This window comes from Poecilia mexicana, unplaced genomic scaffold, assembly GCF_051168715.1.
Source record: "Poecilia mexicana isolate PSO_F unplaced genomic scaffold, ASM5116871v1 scaffold_2, whole genome shotgun sequence".
Taxonomy (NCBI): Eukaryota; Metazoa; Chordata; class Actinopteri; order Cyprinodontiformes; family Poeciliidae; genus Poecilia; species Poecilia mexicana.
Window position 1 is genome coordinate 11,678,870 of NW_028263371.1, and position 18,040 is coordinate 11,696,909.

Consider the following 18,040-nt stretch of genomic DNA (forward strand, 5'->3'; position numbering starts at 1 on the left):
TGTTAAAGAGAACATTAGAGAACATTAGCTAAAGGTTTTAGCTAACATTAAAATAACAATTTGACGGTATTTAGAGAACATTAGCTAAAGGTTTTAGCTAACACTTTAAATAACAATTTGACGGTATTTAGAGAACATTAGCTAAAGGATTTAGCTAACACTTTAAATAACAATTTGACGGTATTTAGAGAACATTAGCTAAAGGTTTTAGCTAACATTTAAATAACAATTTGATGGTATTTAGAGAACCTTAGCTAAAGCTTTCAACTAATGTTTAGGTAAACTTTGGCTAGTGTTCAGAGAATGCTAACCAGATGTTAGAAGTAACAGGTAGAATAGCTAACCTTTCAGCATTATTTGGAGAAGATTAGCTAAAAGTTTCAGCTAATATTTAAATAAAAAATTTGACGGTATTTAGAAAACCTTAGCTAAAAGTTTTAGCTAACAATTTAAATAATAACGTGACGGTATTTAGAGAACATTAGCTAAAGGTTTCAGCAAACGTTTAAATAACAATTTGACGTTATTTATAAAACCTTAGGTAAAAGTTTTAGCTAACAATTTAAATAATTTGACGGTATTTAGATAACATTAGCTAAAGGTTTTAGCTAATATTTAAATAACAATTTGACGGTATTTAGACAACCTTAGCTAAAGGTTTTAGCTAACAATTTAAATAACAATTTGACGTATTTACAGAACCTTAGCCAAAGGTTTTAGCTAACAATTTAAATAACAATTTGACATATTTAGAGATCATTAGCTAATTGTTTTAGCTAACATTTAAATAACAATTTGACAGTATTTAGAGAATCTTAGCTAAAAGTTTTAGCTAACACTTTAAATAACAATTTGACGTATTTAGAGAACCTTAGCTAAAAGTTTAAGCTAACAATTTAAATAACGATATGATGTATTTAGAGAACCTTAGCTTAAAGTTTAAGCTAACAATTTAAATAACAATTTGACGTATTTAGAGAACATTAGCTAAATGGTTTAGCTAACATTTAAATAATTTGATGGTATTTAGAGAACCTTAGCTTAAAGTTTAAGCTAACAATTTAAATAACAATTTGACGTATTTAGAGAACATTAGCTAAATGTTTTAGCTAACATTTAAATAACAATTTGATGGTATTTAGAGTACATTAGCGAAAGGTTTTAGCTAACAATTTAAATAACAATTTGACATATTTAGAGAACATTAGCTAAATGTTTTAGCTAACATTTAAATAACAATTTGATGGTATTTAGAGAACCTTAGCTTAAAGTTTAAACTAACAATTTAAATTACAATTTGATAGGATTTATTGAACATTAGCTAAATGTTTTAGCTAACATTTAAATAACAATTTGACGGTATTTAGAGAATCTTAGCTAAAAGTTTTAGCTAACACTTTAAATAACAATTTGACGTATTTAGAGAACCTTAGCTAAAAGCTTAAGCTAACAATTTAAATAACGATATGACGTATTTAGACAACCTTAGCTAAAAGTTTAAGCTAACAATTTAAATAACGATATGACGTATTTAGAGAACATTAGCTAAATGGTTTAGCTAACATTTAAATAATTTGATGGTATTTAGAGAACCTTAGCTTAAAGTTTAACCTAACAATTTAAATAACAATTTGACGGAATTTAGAGAATCTTAGCTAAAGGTTTTAGCTAACATTAAAATAACAATTTGACGGTATTTAGAAAACCTTAGCTAAAAGTTTTAGCTAACAATTTAAATAATAATGTGACGGTATTTAGAGAACATTAGCTAAAGGTTTCAGCTAATGTTTAAATAACAATTTGACGTTATTTATAAAACCTTAGGTAAAAGTTTTAGCTAACAATTTAAATAATTTGACAGTATTTAGATAACATTAGCTAAAGGTTTTAGCTAACATTTAAATAACAATTTGACGGAATTTAGAGAATCTTAGCTAAAGGTTTTAGCTAACATTAAAATAACAATTTGACGGTATTTAGAAAACCTTAGCTAAAAGTTTTAGCTAACAATTTAAATAATAATGTGACGGTATTTAGAGAACATTAGCTAAAGGTTTCAGCTAATGTTTAAATAACAATTTGACGTTATTTATAAAACCTTAGGTAAAAGTTTTAGCTAACAATTTAAATAATTTGACAGTATTTAGATAACATTAGCTAAAGGTTTTAGCTAACATTTAAATAACAATTTGACGGTATTTCGAGAACCTTAGCTAAAGGTTTTAGCTAACAATTTAAATAACAATTTGACGTATTTAGAGAACATTAGCTAAAGGTTTTAGCTAACATTTAAATAATTTGATGGTATTTAGAGAACATTAGCTTAAAGTTTAACCTAACAATTTAAATAACAATTTGACGGTATTTAGAGAATCTTAGCTAAAGGTTTTAGGTAACATTAAAATAACAATTTGACGGTATTTAGAAAACTTTAGCTAAAAGTTTTAGCTAACAGTTTAAATAATAATGTGACGGTATTTAGAGAACATTAGCTAAAGGTTTCAGCTAATGTTTAAATAACAATTTGACGTTATTTATAAAACCTTAGGTAAAAGTTTTAGCTAACAATTTAAATAATTTGACGGTATTTAGATAACATTAGCTTAAAGTTTAAGCTAACAATTTAAATAACAATTTGACGTATTTGGAGAACATTAGCTAAATGTTTTAGCTAACATTTATAAATAATTTGATGGTATTTAGAGAACCTTAGCTTAAAGATTAAGCTAACAATTTAAATAACAATTTGATGGTATTTAGAGAACATTAGCTAAAGGTTTCAGCTAACATTTAAATAACAATTTGACGGTATTAAGAGAACATTAGCTTAAGGTTTTAGCTAATATTAAAATAACAATTTGACGGTATTTAGAGAATCTTAGCTAAAAGTTTCAGCTAACATTTGAATAACAATTTGACGGTATTTAGAGAATCTTAGCTAAAGGTTTTAGCTAACAATTTAAATAACAATTAGACGTATTTAGAGAACCTTAGCTAAAGGTCTTAGCTAACATTTAAATAACAATTTGACGGTGTTTAGAGAACATTAGCTAAAGGTTTTAGCTAACAATTAAATAACAATTTGACGGTATTTAGAGAACATTAGCTAAAGGTTTTAGCTTACAATTTAAATAACAATTTGACGTATTTAGAGAACCTTAGCTAAAGCTTTCAACTAATGTTTAGGTAAACTTTGGCTAGTGTTCAAGGAATGCTAACCAGATGTTAGAAGTAACAGGTAGAATAGCTAACCTTTCAGCATTATTTGGAGAAGATTAGCTAAATGTTTCAGCTAATATTTAAATAAAAAATTTGACAGTATTTAGAAAACCTTAGCTAAAAGTTTTAGCTAACAATTTAAATAATTTGACGGTATTTAGATAACATTAGCTAAAAGTTTAAGCTAACAATTTAAATAACGATATGACGTATTTAGAGAATATTAGCTAAAGGTTTTAGCTAACAATTGAAATACCATTTTGACGGTATTTAGAGAACATTAGCTAAAGGTTTTAAAATGGTTGATGCAACACGTTCTGTAAAAATAAATTGCCTCAATATTTATTAACTGAGACTTAATGACTTTATTGCATTAATGTCTTCCAGTCATGAATCTCAGCAGTTCATGGAAAAGGTTCACCACAAAATCAGTTCAAAAGCTCAGATCAACTGAACAGGAAGTTTCTGTTGTTACTAAATAAACCTAAATTATTTAGTAAACCTAAATAAACAAAGTCAAAATGAAAACTTAAATATATTTTCAATTCTTTGTTGATCCTAATACAAAAAGCTAGACAGCATAAAGGATTAAAATAAAAGGTGCAGTTATTATATTTGTACAAAGAGCATTATTAAAATATTTATTAACCAAATAACCCATATTAGGTTAGAAGAAATATAAAAACATGAACCAATCAGAACATTATCCCAGTGATTCTCTGAGGTCTGAATAAATCAGTGAATCTCAGTAAAGAGCCTGATGTGACGCATCGAGTCCTAAAGTTCTCTAGAAAACTCAAAACATGAAACATGGAGTTAAAAAAGTAAAAACCAAAACAGGCTGAGGAAAATTAAAGCTGAGGATCAATGAATGTGATGCAAAACTTCATTATTTAAAGATTTTTAGAATGACTATAACAAAATAACAATATATACAGAATATTAAAATAATGTCCAGATAAATGCTGGATGTTCCTGAAAACTGCTCTAAGATCAGAGTTCCTGTGGGACATCCAGTTCTAAACTGGTTCAACTGGTTTCTGTGATGGAAGCTGAAGTTTCTCTGCAGTTTCCAGTAAAGCATCTTTTTATCTGTGGAGCTTTGAGGAACATTTTCCTGTCAGCAGAAGAAGAAGCAGCAGACAAAAGAGGTTTGAAGTGTCTTTATGATTCAAAGCTGAACTGAAAATGATTCCCATGTTTCCATCTCAGACCATTTCTGGTTCCAGGATGAAAATGAATCAGAGAGAAAAAAGATCAACTTTCCAGTTGAATCCAGTTCAGATCAAAACTCCATGAAGCCTCTAAATGGAGCCCAGTTTGAATCGGATCTTTATTGATCCAAAGAGACAAACAATATCAGACACTAAATGACAAACATGAGAAAATAAACGGGAGGAAAATCTTGGAGGTCAGAGGTCATCATCATGATCCAGTCAGAGTCTCTTTAGACTCAAACTGCTGCAGCTTCAACCTCTGAGGATCAGCAGGACACAGAGACCGTTCTCTACTTTACAGAGATCAGAACCTGCAGAGAGAAGAAGGAAGGAGAGATCAGATCAGTGAGTGTTTCCAGCCTCTCCAGCAGCAGTCAGTGACGCAGCACATCCAGTAGATGGTTTCCAGGCTGCAGTCAGACTGATCTCAGAGCTGTGACCAAGATGAACCTGATCACTTGTTTCCTGTTGAACTGAGAGAACAAGCAGATCTGAGATCAGATCTGCTGCTGCCACAGTTTGATGAATGAGGACCACTGTCTCTAGACATGTTGGACGGCTGGACGCTGGAGTCCAGCTGGACGTCCTGGAGACATGGACACAGCAACAACACTCATCTTCACACCAACACAAACACAGGAACACAGCAAGCTGCTGCTCCTCTGATTGGCTGATTGCTGTCTCTGTGTCCAATCAGGAAGCCTGAACCATTCTCCTCCCACTGGGAAGCTGCAGCTTTACTGGGAACACTGGAGCTTTGCTTTGATGCTAACTGGGTTTAGTTCAATATGCTGACAGCAGCTGGACTCACTACAAACATTTACTTACTGTAAAGTCTCTACAAAACGCTTCAGCTGCTGAACATCTGAATCCTTCAGGTTGTTGAATCCCAGGTCCAGTTTTGTCAGATGGAGGCTGTTGGACATCAGAGCTGAGGCCAGAAAATCACAGCTGATCTTTGACAAACTGCAGCTCCACAACCTGAATAAAGAATAAAAGATGAGCTGAAGCCAACAGGATGCAGGTGAACCAGTCCAACAGAACCAGTTAAAGATTCTCATGAATATTAAAGCCAACAAGCTGCTGCTTCAATAAAGACCTGCTGACTTCAGAACCAGAACCAGAACCTGGTACTGGGTCATGTTGTGTTGGAGGATTTTAGTCAGTAAAATCATTCCAGGTTCTGATCAAAGTGTTGAAGCATCAATCATTGATTATTGATTTGTTCCTGTCAGATTCCAGGAATTCACTTTTCTAGACTGGGTTGAATGACCTTTGACCTGCTTGACATGAGGGGGATTTCTACACACTGGGGGTCCGAATGCTGTCCTGTTCTGACCTCAGGTCAGCAGGTCCAACTCAGTTACACAGAGGGACTAAATTAAACTCTGGATCCAGGAACAAACTCAGAAAATATTTATTAGAACAGAAGATATGAACTTTGATTTATGATCAATTATAGATAATCATTCACTGAAATATCAATAATTATATAATTACAAACCACAATGATTTCAGTCTGCAGCCTTTAGTCTGTAGAAAACCACAGAGATCCTTCAGTCCAGAACCTTCCAGGTTGGATCCGCTCAGGATCAGTTCTGTCAGATGGGTCGGTTTGGACTTCAGAGCTGAGAACAGAGACGTCCAGCTGGTCTCTGACAAACTGCAGTTCCACAATCTGAATAAAGAATAAAAGATGAGCTGAAGCCAACAGGATGCAGTTAAAACTGAAATATGAACAAATTAATAATAAAATGTAGGAAATTAATTTCCCTGAATGTAAAAGAAACATGATGAACTGATTCTAACATCTGATCCAGTCAAACTGGTTTAAAGAGTCCAAACCAGCAGAACCAGAACATTTGATCAACAAAGAAACTCAAAGTTTTCTATGAGCAGCAGCCTGGATGAGGTGAGCTATTTCTGCTGGTTCTGATCATCAGCTGGAGACCCGACTTGGTAACCGGATCAGAACCACTCAGTTTATTCATCAATGGCCTTGGGTTCTTCTGAAAGCTGCTGAAAGCCAATGGAGGCCATTATTTCCTAAGGAGACGTGACCTGATGAAGCTTCATCACAGAGACGAGGCTCCAACCGACTGACAGCTGTCAGACTGAAGAGGACGGTTCCTCTCTGACCCGGCCCAACAGAACCACAGCTTCAGGACAAAGTGAGGAACCTGCTGCTGCTGCAAACCTCACTGTCATTCAGTTCATCTAGATTTGCTTTTCTACAATCAGTCACTTCTTAGATGTTTCATTAATGATGATTTGAACTGGTCAGTGTTTGTGGCTCGACTGGAGGAAAACATTTCATTCTGGATGTAAAGATGAGAATCAGAAATAAAACAATCTGAATCTTTACCAACCAAACTGAAACATCTCCATCGTTAATTAACTTCATTTGAATTATTTTACTCATTTTGTTCATCAGTCAGAAACATTTTAAAAACTGAAAATCAAAGTTCAATGATCTCAAAGTCTGAAATAAGAAAATTATTTATTTATAAGGTAAAATTGTTTCAAATTTGAATCTGACATTTAAAAATATTGTTTTTAAATATTACAACTAAATTATTAATTAAACTAAGGATTAAAGTATCAATGAATGATTTTATTGTATAAATAGAGAAAACAAACCTCAGATTCTTCACTTTACTGACTGAACTCTGCAGGATCTCAGACACATTCTTCATATCAGAGTCTCCAGCTCCATTTATGATGATCCAACTTATGTCCAGTTCAGTCAGATCTGGGTTGGACTTCAGAGCTGAAGCCAAAACTTCACATTCAGCCTGTTGGATCAAACAGCCACCAAGTCTGTGATGAGAGAAGAAATAAATTAAGTTCTAATGAAATCAATCTGGATCATATACAGATAAAATATGATAACAGTGATGTCATCATGATGTCATCATCTGATCAACATCTGATCTTCAGTTCACTGAGTTTGACCCGACAGAGAGTCTGTGCAGCTCCTGACTAAAGTCCAGGTTCTGGTTCTGGTCCAGGCTTCATGTCCTCAGACCTTCAGCTCAGTCAGATGTTGAAGATCTTCTATCATCTGTGAAGGAAAGTTCAGTTTCTCTGCAGCATCAGAGCCTCAAAGGAGCTGCAGCAGCTGATGAAGAGGCTGACTGAGCTGAACGAAGGAAACTACTGGAGATGATGGAGAGGAGGAGGAACTGCTCACAGCTCTGACAAGTCACACTGACTTGGACTAGACCGTTTGGCTCCTTGAGATCTTCCACCAAGCAGGAAGTGAGTTATAAATGAAGTGAGCAGAGCAGGAAGTCCAGCCTGCTGTGGACCTCTGGCATCTCTGGGTTTGTTTAGCCCATATCTGCTGCTGCAGCATCTAGAATCCTCCTCATCATTAATAATAGTAGTATATTCTATAGAAACGTGGCTCCCAGCAGCAGATTATTAAATGCTGCCACAGAGGAAACTGGGAGCAGACCAGACACATGATGCTCCCAGTTGTGTCTCCGTTCATCTGCTGGATTTGATGCTGTAACAAAGTAGAAAGTGGACAGTCGTCAACCTGCTTCAGCTAAAAGCTGCAGATTGTTCTGGTCGTCCTGCAGAGCAGCAGCAGAACCGGTCCTGCTGCTCCTTCAGGTCTGGACCGTCCTCTGTTGGTCTGAGAGGAACTGGGACAAACTGGTTGGAAGAGGGACACGTGTCTCTGCAGTGGTCTGTCCATCGTCTCAGAGGAACAAAGGTTTGGATGTCAGAAGAAATTGTTGCTAAACTCCTAAAGAGCTGAAGAGCAAAACCCCTGGAGGAGACGGAGCGTTTGGGTCCAGCAGCATCTTCATGGTGAAGCAGTGAAAGTTCTCCAGAACTAAAGAGGCTGGGATGTCTAAAGAGCTGAAGCTCATGTCTCTGCAGGTCTTCATGGAGGACAGCTAACAGCTTCAACAAAGGCTGCAGATGAAGAGTTGATGAGGAAAATGGTTCCAGCTCTGGAAGCAGAGTTCTCAGAGCTTTGGGAGGATCTGACAGAAACTAGGACTTTTTCTGGAACCAGACAACAATCACCACATTTTGGTCTCAGTTACAAACTCAGAGGAAACTAGTGGAGGAGGAAGAGGAGAGGATGATGACGGGATGAAGAAGATCAACACTGTTCACAAACTTTATAATTAATGCAACGGTTTATTTTAATGGTTCAACTTTCCATCAAACCTAAACAATTATTTTATAAAAACAGTCAAAGATCCTAAAAGGTGAATTATGGAGCAGCAGCTCAACGAGTGAAGAGAGTTTAAAGTTTAAAAAGTCTCTCTGGCTGATTGGATCTGAGAGGAAATAGACATTTTCTAGAGTTCAGGGTTTTCTATTCATTTCAACCTGAAAACTGATAAAAAGTTAAATATTTTTAAAAGATCAAAATGTGTAAAAACCAGAAGCTGCAGCTGTCCTGGATGAACTGAATGTTTAGATGTTTGAATGGCTGAAATCATCCAGAGGATGAAGGAAGTAGTTAAAGGCCAAAAACATCCAGAATCAACTTGAAGAAAGAAGAAGAAACAGGAGGACAATAGTGCTGAATCAGCATCACACAATGAAAACATCTGGACTCACCGAGCCTTTCTGCAGTTCCTCACAGCTGGAACCAGTCTCTGTCGTCCATCTGGTGATGTGTTGTACTTCTCCAGGTCCAACTCATCCAGAACCTCTGACATCTGCAGCATGAAGGCCAGAGCTGAACAGTCAGTCACTGAGAGATACTTCCCTGAATCCAGCAGCCGTTGGATCTCCTGATAAAATGAGACGTCGTTCATCTCCACCAGACAGTAGAAGATGTTGATGCTTCTGTCAGGAGAGATTCTATCAGTGTTCATCTCCTTCAGGTTGGTGATGATTCTCTGGATGGTTTCTGGACGGTTCTCTGTCTGACCCAGCAGATCCTCTAAGAGTCTCTGGTTGGACTCCACAGTGAGACCATGAAGGAAGCGGACAAACAGGTCCAGGTGGCCATTTTTACTGCTGAGGGATTTCTCCATGACTTTCTTCATGAAGTCATCTAGAGATGTTTCATTGTATTTTTCTCCCAGGAACGTCTTGATGACCTCTGACCTCCTGCTGGTGAAGCAGTGGAGCATGTAGACGGCAGCCAGAAACTCCTGGATGCTCAGATGAACAAAGGAGTAGATGGAGATGTTGCGCGTTCCTCTCTCCGTTTTAAACATCTCAGTGAAAACTCCTGAGAACAACGCAGCATCTTTGATGTTGATGCCACATTTATCAAGATCTTTGTCATAGAAGACCAGGTTTCCCTCCAGCAGCTGATCTAGAGCCAGTCTTCCTAGAGACTCAATCAGCTTCCTGTTCTCTGGACTCCAGATATTTTTTGTCTTTCGTCGTCCATCAAACTTTTCCTCCTTGATTTTGAGCTGAACCAGCAGGAACTCTCTGTACATCTCAGTCAGGGTCTTGGGCAGCTCTCCTCCCTCTCTGGTCTTCATCACATCCTCCAGAACTTTAGCAGTGATCCAGCAGAAAACTGGGATGTGACACATGATGTGGAGACTTTTGGATTTCTGGATGTGGGAGATGATCCTGCTGGCCTTCTCTTCATCACCTCTGAATCTCTTCCTGAAGTACTCCTCCTTCTGGGGGTCAGTGAACCCTCTGACCTCTGTTACCATGCCAACGCACTCAGCAGGGATCTGATTGGCTGCTGCAGGTCGTGTGGTTATCCAGAGGAGAGCAGAGGGAAGCAGTTTCCCCCTGATGAGGTTTGTCAGCAGAACATCCACTGAGCTGGACTCTGTAGCATCAGTCAGGATCAGATTATCATCAAAGTCCAGAGGAAGTCGACTCTCATCCAGACCGTCAAAGATGAACAGAACCTGGAACTTTTTAAAGCTGCGGATTCCTGCGTCTTTAATATCTTCAAAGAAGTGATGAATCAGTTCCACCAAGCTGAACTTTTCTTCTTTCAGTACATTCAGCTCTCTGAAAGTGAATGGAAATATGAACTGGATGTTCTGGTTGGTTCTGCCCTCAGCCCAGTCCAGAGTGAACTTCTGTGTTAACAGTGTTTTCCCAATGCCAGCCACTCCCATGGTCATCACTGTTCTGATTGGTTGATCACTTCCAGGTTTAAAGATGTCTTCTCTCCTGATTGTTTCTTGTCTCCTGGATGCTGTTTCAATCCGTCTGACCTCATGTTCCTGGTTGACCTCTCTAGTTAACCCCTCTGTGATGTGGAGTTCTGTGTAGATCTGGTTCAGAAAGGTTTGATTTCCAGCTTCAGCGACGCCTTCAGAGAGACTCTGGAACTTCTTCTTCAAGTTTAACTTGAGTTTCCGTTGACATTTTCCAGCTCCAGTCCCTGCATGGAGACAACACACTGTAAGGTCTGGACAGGCCACTGTAGCTGGGGAGAGTGACCAATGAAAACAGCAAACTGGGACACAATATTACGCAGCACTGGGTCAAGCCAGGGAACTGTTCTCTCCACTGTCCTGTTTACTCTTTACAAAGCGACTTCCAGTAGAAATCCAGGTTCTGCCCTAAGCAGAAGGATTCAGAGACACTTTGATAGTTGGTCGTTTAGGGATAAACAGGAAAAACTGTAGAAAAACCTTGGCAAGAACTTTTTGAACTTGATCTGCATCAAATGCCTGCAGCTCAGTTCAACAAGGAGGCCTTCTAGCCACCTCTTCTGTCTGGATGCATGTAGATGGACGGTAGACAGTCGGAGAGTTCATGTCATGCAGATCAGCAGCAGTTTATCATTTACTGGCCTCAATGTTGGCGCTGCTGCATCACAGGGTGAATTTGGTAGCTGTCTGTGTGTTTCTGAAGGTTCTTCATCTGCAGCTGAATGGAACATTTTTATGTACTGGGTGCAGGAATTAAAACTAAAATGGGTTTTTATCTTGTGCATTGCTGCCATGTTGGTTTTTTACAGTATTTTACGGTAAATATAAAGTTCCCAAAGTTTATATTTCATGAGCAGCACATCAGTCACCACAGGTGATGTTTAAATAAAACAGCTGCTGAATCCAGAACGTCATTGAGCTCATGTGACTGTTTGATTAAGATTTTCTGTGTTTGTTCGTTTCTCTTGTTTGATTCCAGTTGAATTCATTTTCTCATGTAATCATGTTTTAATTATTCAACATAACAGCAGAATTGTTGTAGAAATCCTCTTACTGCTCTGCAGACGGTCAGCCAGCTCCTCCTGCTTCATCTTCCTCAGGAAGTTCAGGGTGATCTTCATCACCGCCTCTCTGCTGCTCCTCTGCTCCTCATCCTCACTCTGACCCTCTGAGCATTCTGGGTCATCTGGACTCAGAACCTTTTGGATCTTCTTCAGCTCGTTCTTCACGAATGTGACAATGTTTTCCTCCAGCAGCTGGAACAGAATGAGAAGATATCAGACTAGATCTGAACATCAGGTCCATGTTGGACAGACTGACAGTCCTCTGGTCTACAGACTGAACAGAACCGATGTACAGACCATAAATATGGAGTCCAGCTGTGTTTGGTGCTGCTGGACAGACGGATCAGTGGGAACCTCTGAGCTCTGCAGATCCTCTCTGTGGAGGAACCAGGACAAATGAACCAGAATCTGTCTGTCCACACAGAGACAACATTATAGCTGCATGGCCACTTCTAGTTATATTTTCTATGTTACATTTTAATACCTGATGTATATGTGGCTCAGATTTGTATAGATAATCTATTCCAGAGTAGCTTTTGTGTGGATCTGAGTAAAATGTGTCGTCTCTCTTCTTGGGGTTGATATTTCTCCAAGCATCAATCAGACCAGCTCTTTAGTAATATTATTTAGCATTCTGGATGTCGTTGTCTGTGGCCCATAATCAGAAGAGTATCTAACTAATATATTATTTTAAACCGTATTAAAGTCTCCCCCCATCAGTTTCATTCCTTTTCCATCATCAGTTATTATTCTGACTGTTTGTTTCAGGAAACTGTCCTTCTCCTCATAAACATTTATTACTCAAATTGTCATTTCTCCGATTCGTCCTACAATCATTACATATCTTCCTTCTTTATCCTTTTCCTCTTTTTCAACTTCAAACAAAATCCCTATTTTGAGTCAAATTGCTGCCTTTTCCAAATGAAACAGAAAATGTCTGACCTGCCCTCTCCCTTCTCATTTTCTGTGTTGGTTCTCCATCAGGTGTGTCTCCTGTAATAAAGCTGCTGTGCATCACCTGAGCCAATGCTGGGTAACCAACCACAGCCAACATTCAGTGAATCTTTAAGATCATTCATCCTGCCTGATGTCTCACTGAGCACTGAAGCAAAGAGACAGTAGAAAACAGGAGCAGGAAGAAAGACTTTTGAAGCTTTGAGTTTAAAAACCTTCTGCTTTAGTCTGTCTGTTATTACTGTTTGAAAGAAATGTGTTTTTATCTTCATTTAGGTTCAAATCAGCTTAAGATGCAAAACTGCATGATCACAATCCAAGTAGATAAATGTTATGTTGTTGGTTAAATCTTGGATTTAACAAGAAAATAAAAAGTTTATGAAGAAACTTTTTCATTTCAAGGTTTTAGGGTTGAGTTTTGTTGTGGAGTTGGACAAAGTTTATCCCATGAATCAATCACTAGTCATCAATGTTAATAAATATCATGGAGCAGAAAATGGACGCATAATAAAGCCTCCTTTACTTTCTGCCTGTCTCCTCGTGTATCCATGCCTAGAACCAGTCCTGCTCTGCAGAGTCACATGAACCAGATAGAAACTGGTTTCTTACTCTGGTTCTGATGGTCCAGGTTCAGGACTGAAGTTTGGATTGGTTCGTTTGGACCGGTCACTCCTCATGGAGGGACAGCTGGATCCTGGAGGTTCTGCTTTCCGTTTAAGGTTCTGACCTCTGAAACACAAACATGTTGTTATTCAGATCAATCAGTGAGAAACTGAGATAAAAACCAGAGAAGAAGCTCTGAACACAAACTGCTGCAGGTCTGAAGCTCCAGAGTGAAACATTCAGACGGATCTGTTGGTCAAACTGAACCTTCATTCAACTTTATTAGTTCAGTTCATTTCAGCAGCAAGGCAGTTCAAGGTGCTTTGCATAATAAAGACAGAAAGCTATAAAGAAAACACCAGGCATTCAACAACTGAACAGACATTATATTTGATGAGAGCATCACCAAAATCACAACCATCAAATATGTTGGTCACTGTTTCATTTATAATCAAAGCCACTAAAATCAGATGGTTTTTAGTCTGGAGTTAAAGAAATTCAGTGTTTCAACTCTTGTACAGTTTTCTGGAAGTTTATACAATTTAAACTTTGACAAACTCACCTGGTTCATCTTCTTGTAAAAATCAGTTTAGTGACGTGATTGAGACGAGAGACTAGTGATGGAAAAGTTACTACAGAGTAAAGAGTCAACTAGTTGCTGCAACATCCAGTTCAGAGACAATCTGAGTCGTTGCTCCTCACATTGTTGCTGGTTTTTGTTTTCATTTTCATCATTTTTCATTCAAACTGATTTACTGACCAACATCCTTCATGTTTAACTTTAATTAATATGGAAGAAATTTAAGTTACTTTTGATCAAACACTGAAGATCAACCAGTTAATATCATCTATATTTTATCTCTATAGATTCACATGAACCAGATAGAAACTGGTTTCTTACTTTCTGTCTGAGGGTCCAGGTTCAGTACTGAAGACTAGAGGATGATCTTTGGACCGGTCACTCCTCACAGACGGACTGATGGGTCCTGGAGGTTTTGCTCTGTCCTTCTTTAGATCCAGATCTTCCATCTTCTGGACTTCAGTCAGCCTGAGAAAGAAACCAGAACCAGTCAGACCAGTGGTCCAGGTCCAGTAAGTGTCCTGTGAAGCAGAAAGCTGGTTCCCATCAGGAGTTCAGAGGATCAGAGTGAATCAGATGAATGAACAAGTGAACATTTCCTATGAACTAGTGAACTTGTTTAGCTCCCACAGTGGACCTGAACGCATCATGGCTCTATTGTAGCTCCGTATGGAGGGAGTCAGTGTGCAGAAGGTTCTGAGGGAGCAGCAGCTCAGGTCGGGTCCACAGCTCTCCTCCTGACAGAACCGGGTCCAGCTGGGATCTCAGCAACATGTCAGCCTCTGTGGTCATGTGAGCAGCTCAGCAGGATTTCCTCTCAGCTAAAGCTGCTTTCAGGGACCACAGCATCCAGCTGAGGTACCAGCTGGACCCACTGCAAGGAATCATGGGTAATCAGCTGCTTCAATGAGGGGATGAAGCCCCAAACACTCAGCGAGGCCTGATTCTTTCTGCTGCAAGGAGCAACAAGAGGTAGAAATTAAAAAAGACCAAAGTCAGTGAAGAGGAAGAGAGGAAATCTGTGGACTGGTTAAAGCCGGTTCTGATCCAGACAAGAGAAACATCAGTTTGTGATGAACCCAGACTGATGAGGGACGGAGTGATGTGTTTCACTTTCTGCTGACTTCAACAAGCAGAGAAACTAGTTTAAAACTGTTTTTGTTCTGATTTTTAGGTTAAAAAGATTCACAGAGAGTCCCTACAACAAGAACACTGATGTAAAAAGTTACATGAGGTTAACTTTTTTAGTTTAGTTCATTTAGGTTAGATTTGAGAAGGTCGTTGCTGCACACTCCACTCAAACAGATCAGATTTAGATGCAGCTGTCATGGTGGACCACTTTATCTCTAAAGCACTTAAAATAAAACAGCAGCTGACCAAAGGGTTGCAGGAAAATGAAAACAAATGATAAAATATAAGAAAAATAGAAATCAAACATCAGAAATACAAGTAGTAGTGCAGCATTAACCCTTGTGGGTGCAGGACTGAGGCAAACGTAGAGGTCTATGGAAAATGATGCAGGTTTTACGTGTGTGGGGTCGATTGGACCCCATTTCGACACACAAGGTGGAGACAAGGGTTTTAACCCTATAGCTCACTCAGGGTTAAAACCCAGAGAAATAAATGGGTTTTAAGTGAGTTTTTAAAAGTTGTATCATAGAGTTGATCATTCACCAGGTTAACTCTGCAGTTACTGAGCTGTGTTGTGGTCAAGACCACCTAACCCGAGACCAAGACAAGACCAAGACTTTTAGGGTCCGAGACCAAGTCGAGACCAAGACCGAGGGAAGTCGAGACCGAGTCAAGACCAAGACCAGCGGCCTGCGCTAAATGACACGATAAAATTTGAAATATTATCAAAATTGCTTCTCAAATTGATCTGAAAGATCCATATTCCCATAAAAACACCTAGATATTAAATACTTAATAAATTTTACCAATATTAAAGTGAAGTGCTACAATCCGCTGTGGTCTCGTGCCATCCCTAAAAAAATAACGCCCATATTAGTCATGTCAGAAACCATCACTGTCTGCACCTTTAAACATAGCAATTGAGGCAATGCTCTGACGGTAAATAACGCTCAACTATGAACACTGACCAGGGAGCAACAAAGAAGTAACCAAGCACAAGGTGCTCACTGTGACTGTTTTCACCCTCTCTCCAGCTACATGAGGCCAGGTAGTCTGACACCATGGCAGACATGACAGCTGCCACTTTGAGCAAAAACGATCATAGAGCAATGTGCATGCTTTTTCATTCTTGTGTTTTATTTATTTGTCAATTAAAAAAATATCAATGCATATGATTAAATAATGATAGCTACTGCAGTGTACCCAAAGCATTACAAGAACAAAGAACGGCTCTCAGTGACCCTCCAGTCCTATTTTCTAAGTAAAGAGCCGTTCAGAAGAACCGGACTGTTCCTGAATATCACATCATTATATTGCAGACTTTTGGACACAGCGTTGTCCCATATCTGGGACAAGTCAGTCAACACCTCCACACAATAATTAAGTGCAGTGAGTGACTTTTTTTCCATCACAAATGCTTAGTGTCTCTGTACAGCTAGCTTCGCTAACATCACGTCAACGGAGCTTACCTTCTTTGAGCTACTTTTCTAAGTGACGAAAAAAGTTAGACGTTTTCCCCACTGGCTGTGAAAATGAAGCGCTGCTGAGTTAGCAGTGCCCATTGGATTTCTTATGATTTATGCAGCGCTATTATATTACTGACGATTAGACAGACATCTTCTGCCACTCAGAGGAAACCACTGCGCATGTCTGGAGCGCCGCGTTGCGAGTGAAGGGTGGGGAGGGGGAGTAACAGAAACACGTTATTGCCTGGATTTTAGTCGGTGCGTTTGGCATCCACGGAAAACAAAGATGTTAACAAAGAAACTGGACAGTATGCTGTACGCTTAGTGATATTTTCACAGTTGCGGTCTCGACTGGTCTTGCAATAAAATGCCGAGTCCTCAGCGCCCGAGACCAAATGCCATCAAAAAATGGTCTAGAGACCAAGACCGATCTCGAGTACTACAACACTGTTACTGAGCTGTGTGTTTATGGTTTGTGTTATTTCTCTCATAATGTATCCTCACTTAGAATCACTTTATAAGCAGCAACGTCTCACAATAAAACATTTCATTGAATCTAATTCCTTTCCAGATCAGAGCACTGCTGTGGGGACCACACCCTATGAGAGACGAGGGACCCAGACCGAGGTGGCCGAGGCCCCGGGAAGCCTCGGAGGGTTTATCGGTCAGAAAGGCTCCAGAGAGCCGAGAGAGACTCGGAGGGACCCGGAGCGGCAACACTTACCTCTGTTAACAAGTCAACATGTTATTTCCACCCTCCGCTCAAAATGGAGGCTGACTTGAAGAAAAATATCAAAGTTAGTTTCAGTTTCTTTTTCACAGAAAGTCAGGTGACTTGTGTTTTCTTCTGCGTCCAGAATCAAAGTTTGATTCATCAGTTTCAGTTTACAAAGTGAAATAAAACTAGAATAAAGATAGAAAACTTTCGGTATTTCTGTTTTGCTGTTATTGAAGAAGATTTGGAGCTGAGCAGCTTTTTGTTCTGCAGAAAACCAGCAGAACAAACGAGTTTAACAGGTTTTTGATTGTGGATTATGAGCGCTCACTGCCCTCTGGTGGTCAACTATTGTAACTACAGATATTCCGCTACATACTAACCAGGTAATTTGTTTAACTTCATTTGTTCTCATTTTCACCTTTACCAGGTCAAACAAAATCAGCTTAAATTAATGAAATTTAAGCTGATTTAATGAAAATGCTGCTCAATGCATTTTTTTCCTAATGGGAAAAAAACTTAATATAAAAGTTAAAGTTTAAAATGTGACTAGTTAATATTACTTATTTAACTGCAATCTGTTGTGTTGGAGCTGTTTATTGTTTATATTCTTTATCCATTTGAATTTTGTTAGTTTGTTCTTAAATGTATATTTTTTTGTTTTATTATTTTTCTTATTGATATTTTTTAAGTAAACAGGAAGTGAGGTGGGTTGGTCCACTTTCTATAAATGTAGGGGCCTGGTAAAGGACCAGCAGGCATTTGGGTTAGGTGCCTATGGTTTTTACCAGTGCAAGGAGGTAGCAGAGAAAACAAAGGAAGTTTGAACTCTGTAATTGTTTGTTTTGCAAAGATATCAAAATAAATCATGAAGAACAAGTTACAAGTTTGGATCCTGAACCTTCTTTGCCTGCGTTGAAATACTTGACCCCAGTGTCTCAGTGGCTTATTGGAACTTTTGTTGGATGTTTG

At 38.5% G+C, this 18,040-nt stretch overlaps 1 protein-coding gene and 1 long non-coding RNA gene across 3 annotated transcripts; one reads left to right on the forward strand and one right to left on the reverse strand.

The window, feature by feature from the left end:
• Positions 1–3,560: 3,560 nt before the first annotated feature.
• Positions 3,561–17,505, reverse strand: LOC148160413 (NLR family CARD domain-containing protein 3-like). Of its 2 annotated transcripts, XM_088010810.1 has the most exons (10): positions 17,078–17,505; positions 14,078–14,224; positions 13,183–13,302; positions 11,917–11,995; positions 11,610–11,811; positions 9,027–10,782; positions 7,077–7,256; positions 5,941–6,114; positions 5,265–5,417; positions 3,561–4,747 (listed from the first exon to the last, which is right to left on the reverse strand). In XM_088010810.1, the coding sequence occupies exons 2-10, from the start codon at positions 14,203–14,205 to the stop codon at positions 4,741–4,743; spliced, it is 2,799 nt and encodes a 932-aa protein (XP_087866936.1). In that variant the 5' UTR covers positions 14,206–14,224; positions 17,078–17,505; the 3' UTR covers positions 3,561–4,740. The 2 variants fall into 2 exon arrangements, with proteins under 2 accessions (XP_087866936.1, XP_087866938.1); XM_088010812.1 differs by lacking the exon at positions 13,183–13,302 and having other exon boundaries at positions 17,078–17,371.
• LOC148160414 (uncharacterized) lies at positions 16,565–17,284 on the forward strand. Its single transcript, XR_015764846.1, has 2 exons — positions 16,565–16,824; positions 16,925–17,284. It is a non-coding gene; the product is annotated as an uncharacterized LOC148160414 (long non-coding RNA).
• Positions 17,506–18,040: the final 535 nt, after the last annotated feature.

Coding starts and splice junctions, on each gene's coding strand:
- LOC148160413 (XM_088010810.1), bottom strand. CDS start 14,205: ATGGAAGATCTGGATCTAAAGAAGGACAGAGCAAAACCTCCAGGACCC. Junction 13,303..14,077: donor CCTGGACCCTCAGACAGAAA/GTAAGAAACCAG, acceptor TTTGTGTTTCAG/AGGTCAGAACCTTAAACGGA. Junction 6,115..7,076: donor AGTAAAGTGAAGAATCTGAG/GTTTGTTTTCTC, acceptor TTCTTTATTCAG/ATTGTGGAACTGCAGTTTGT.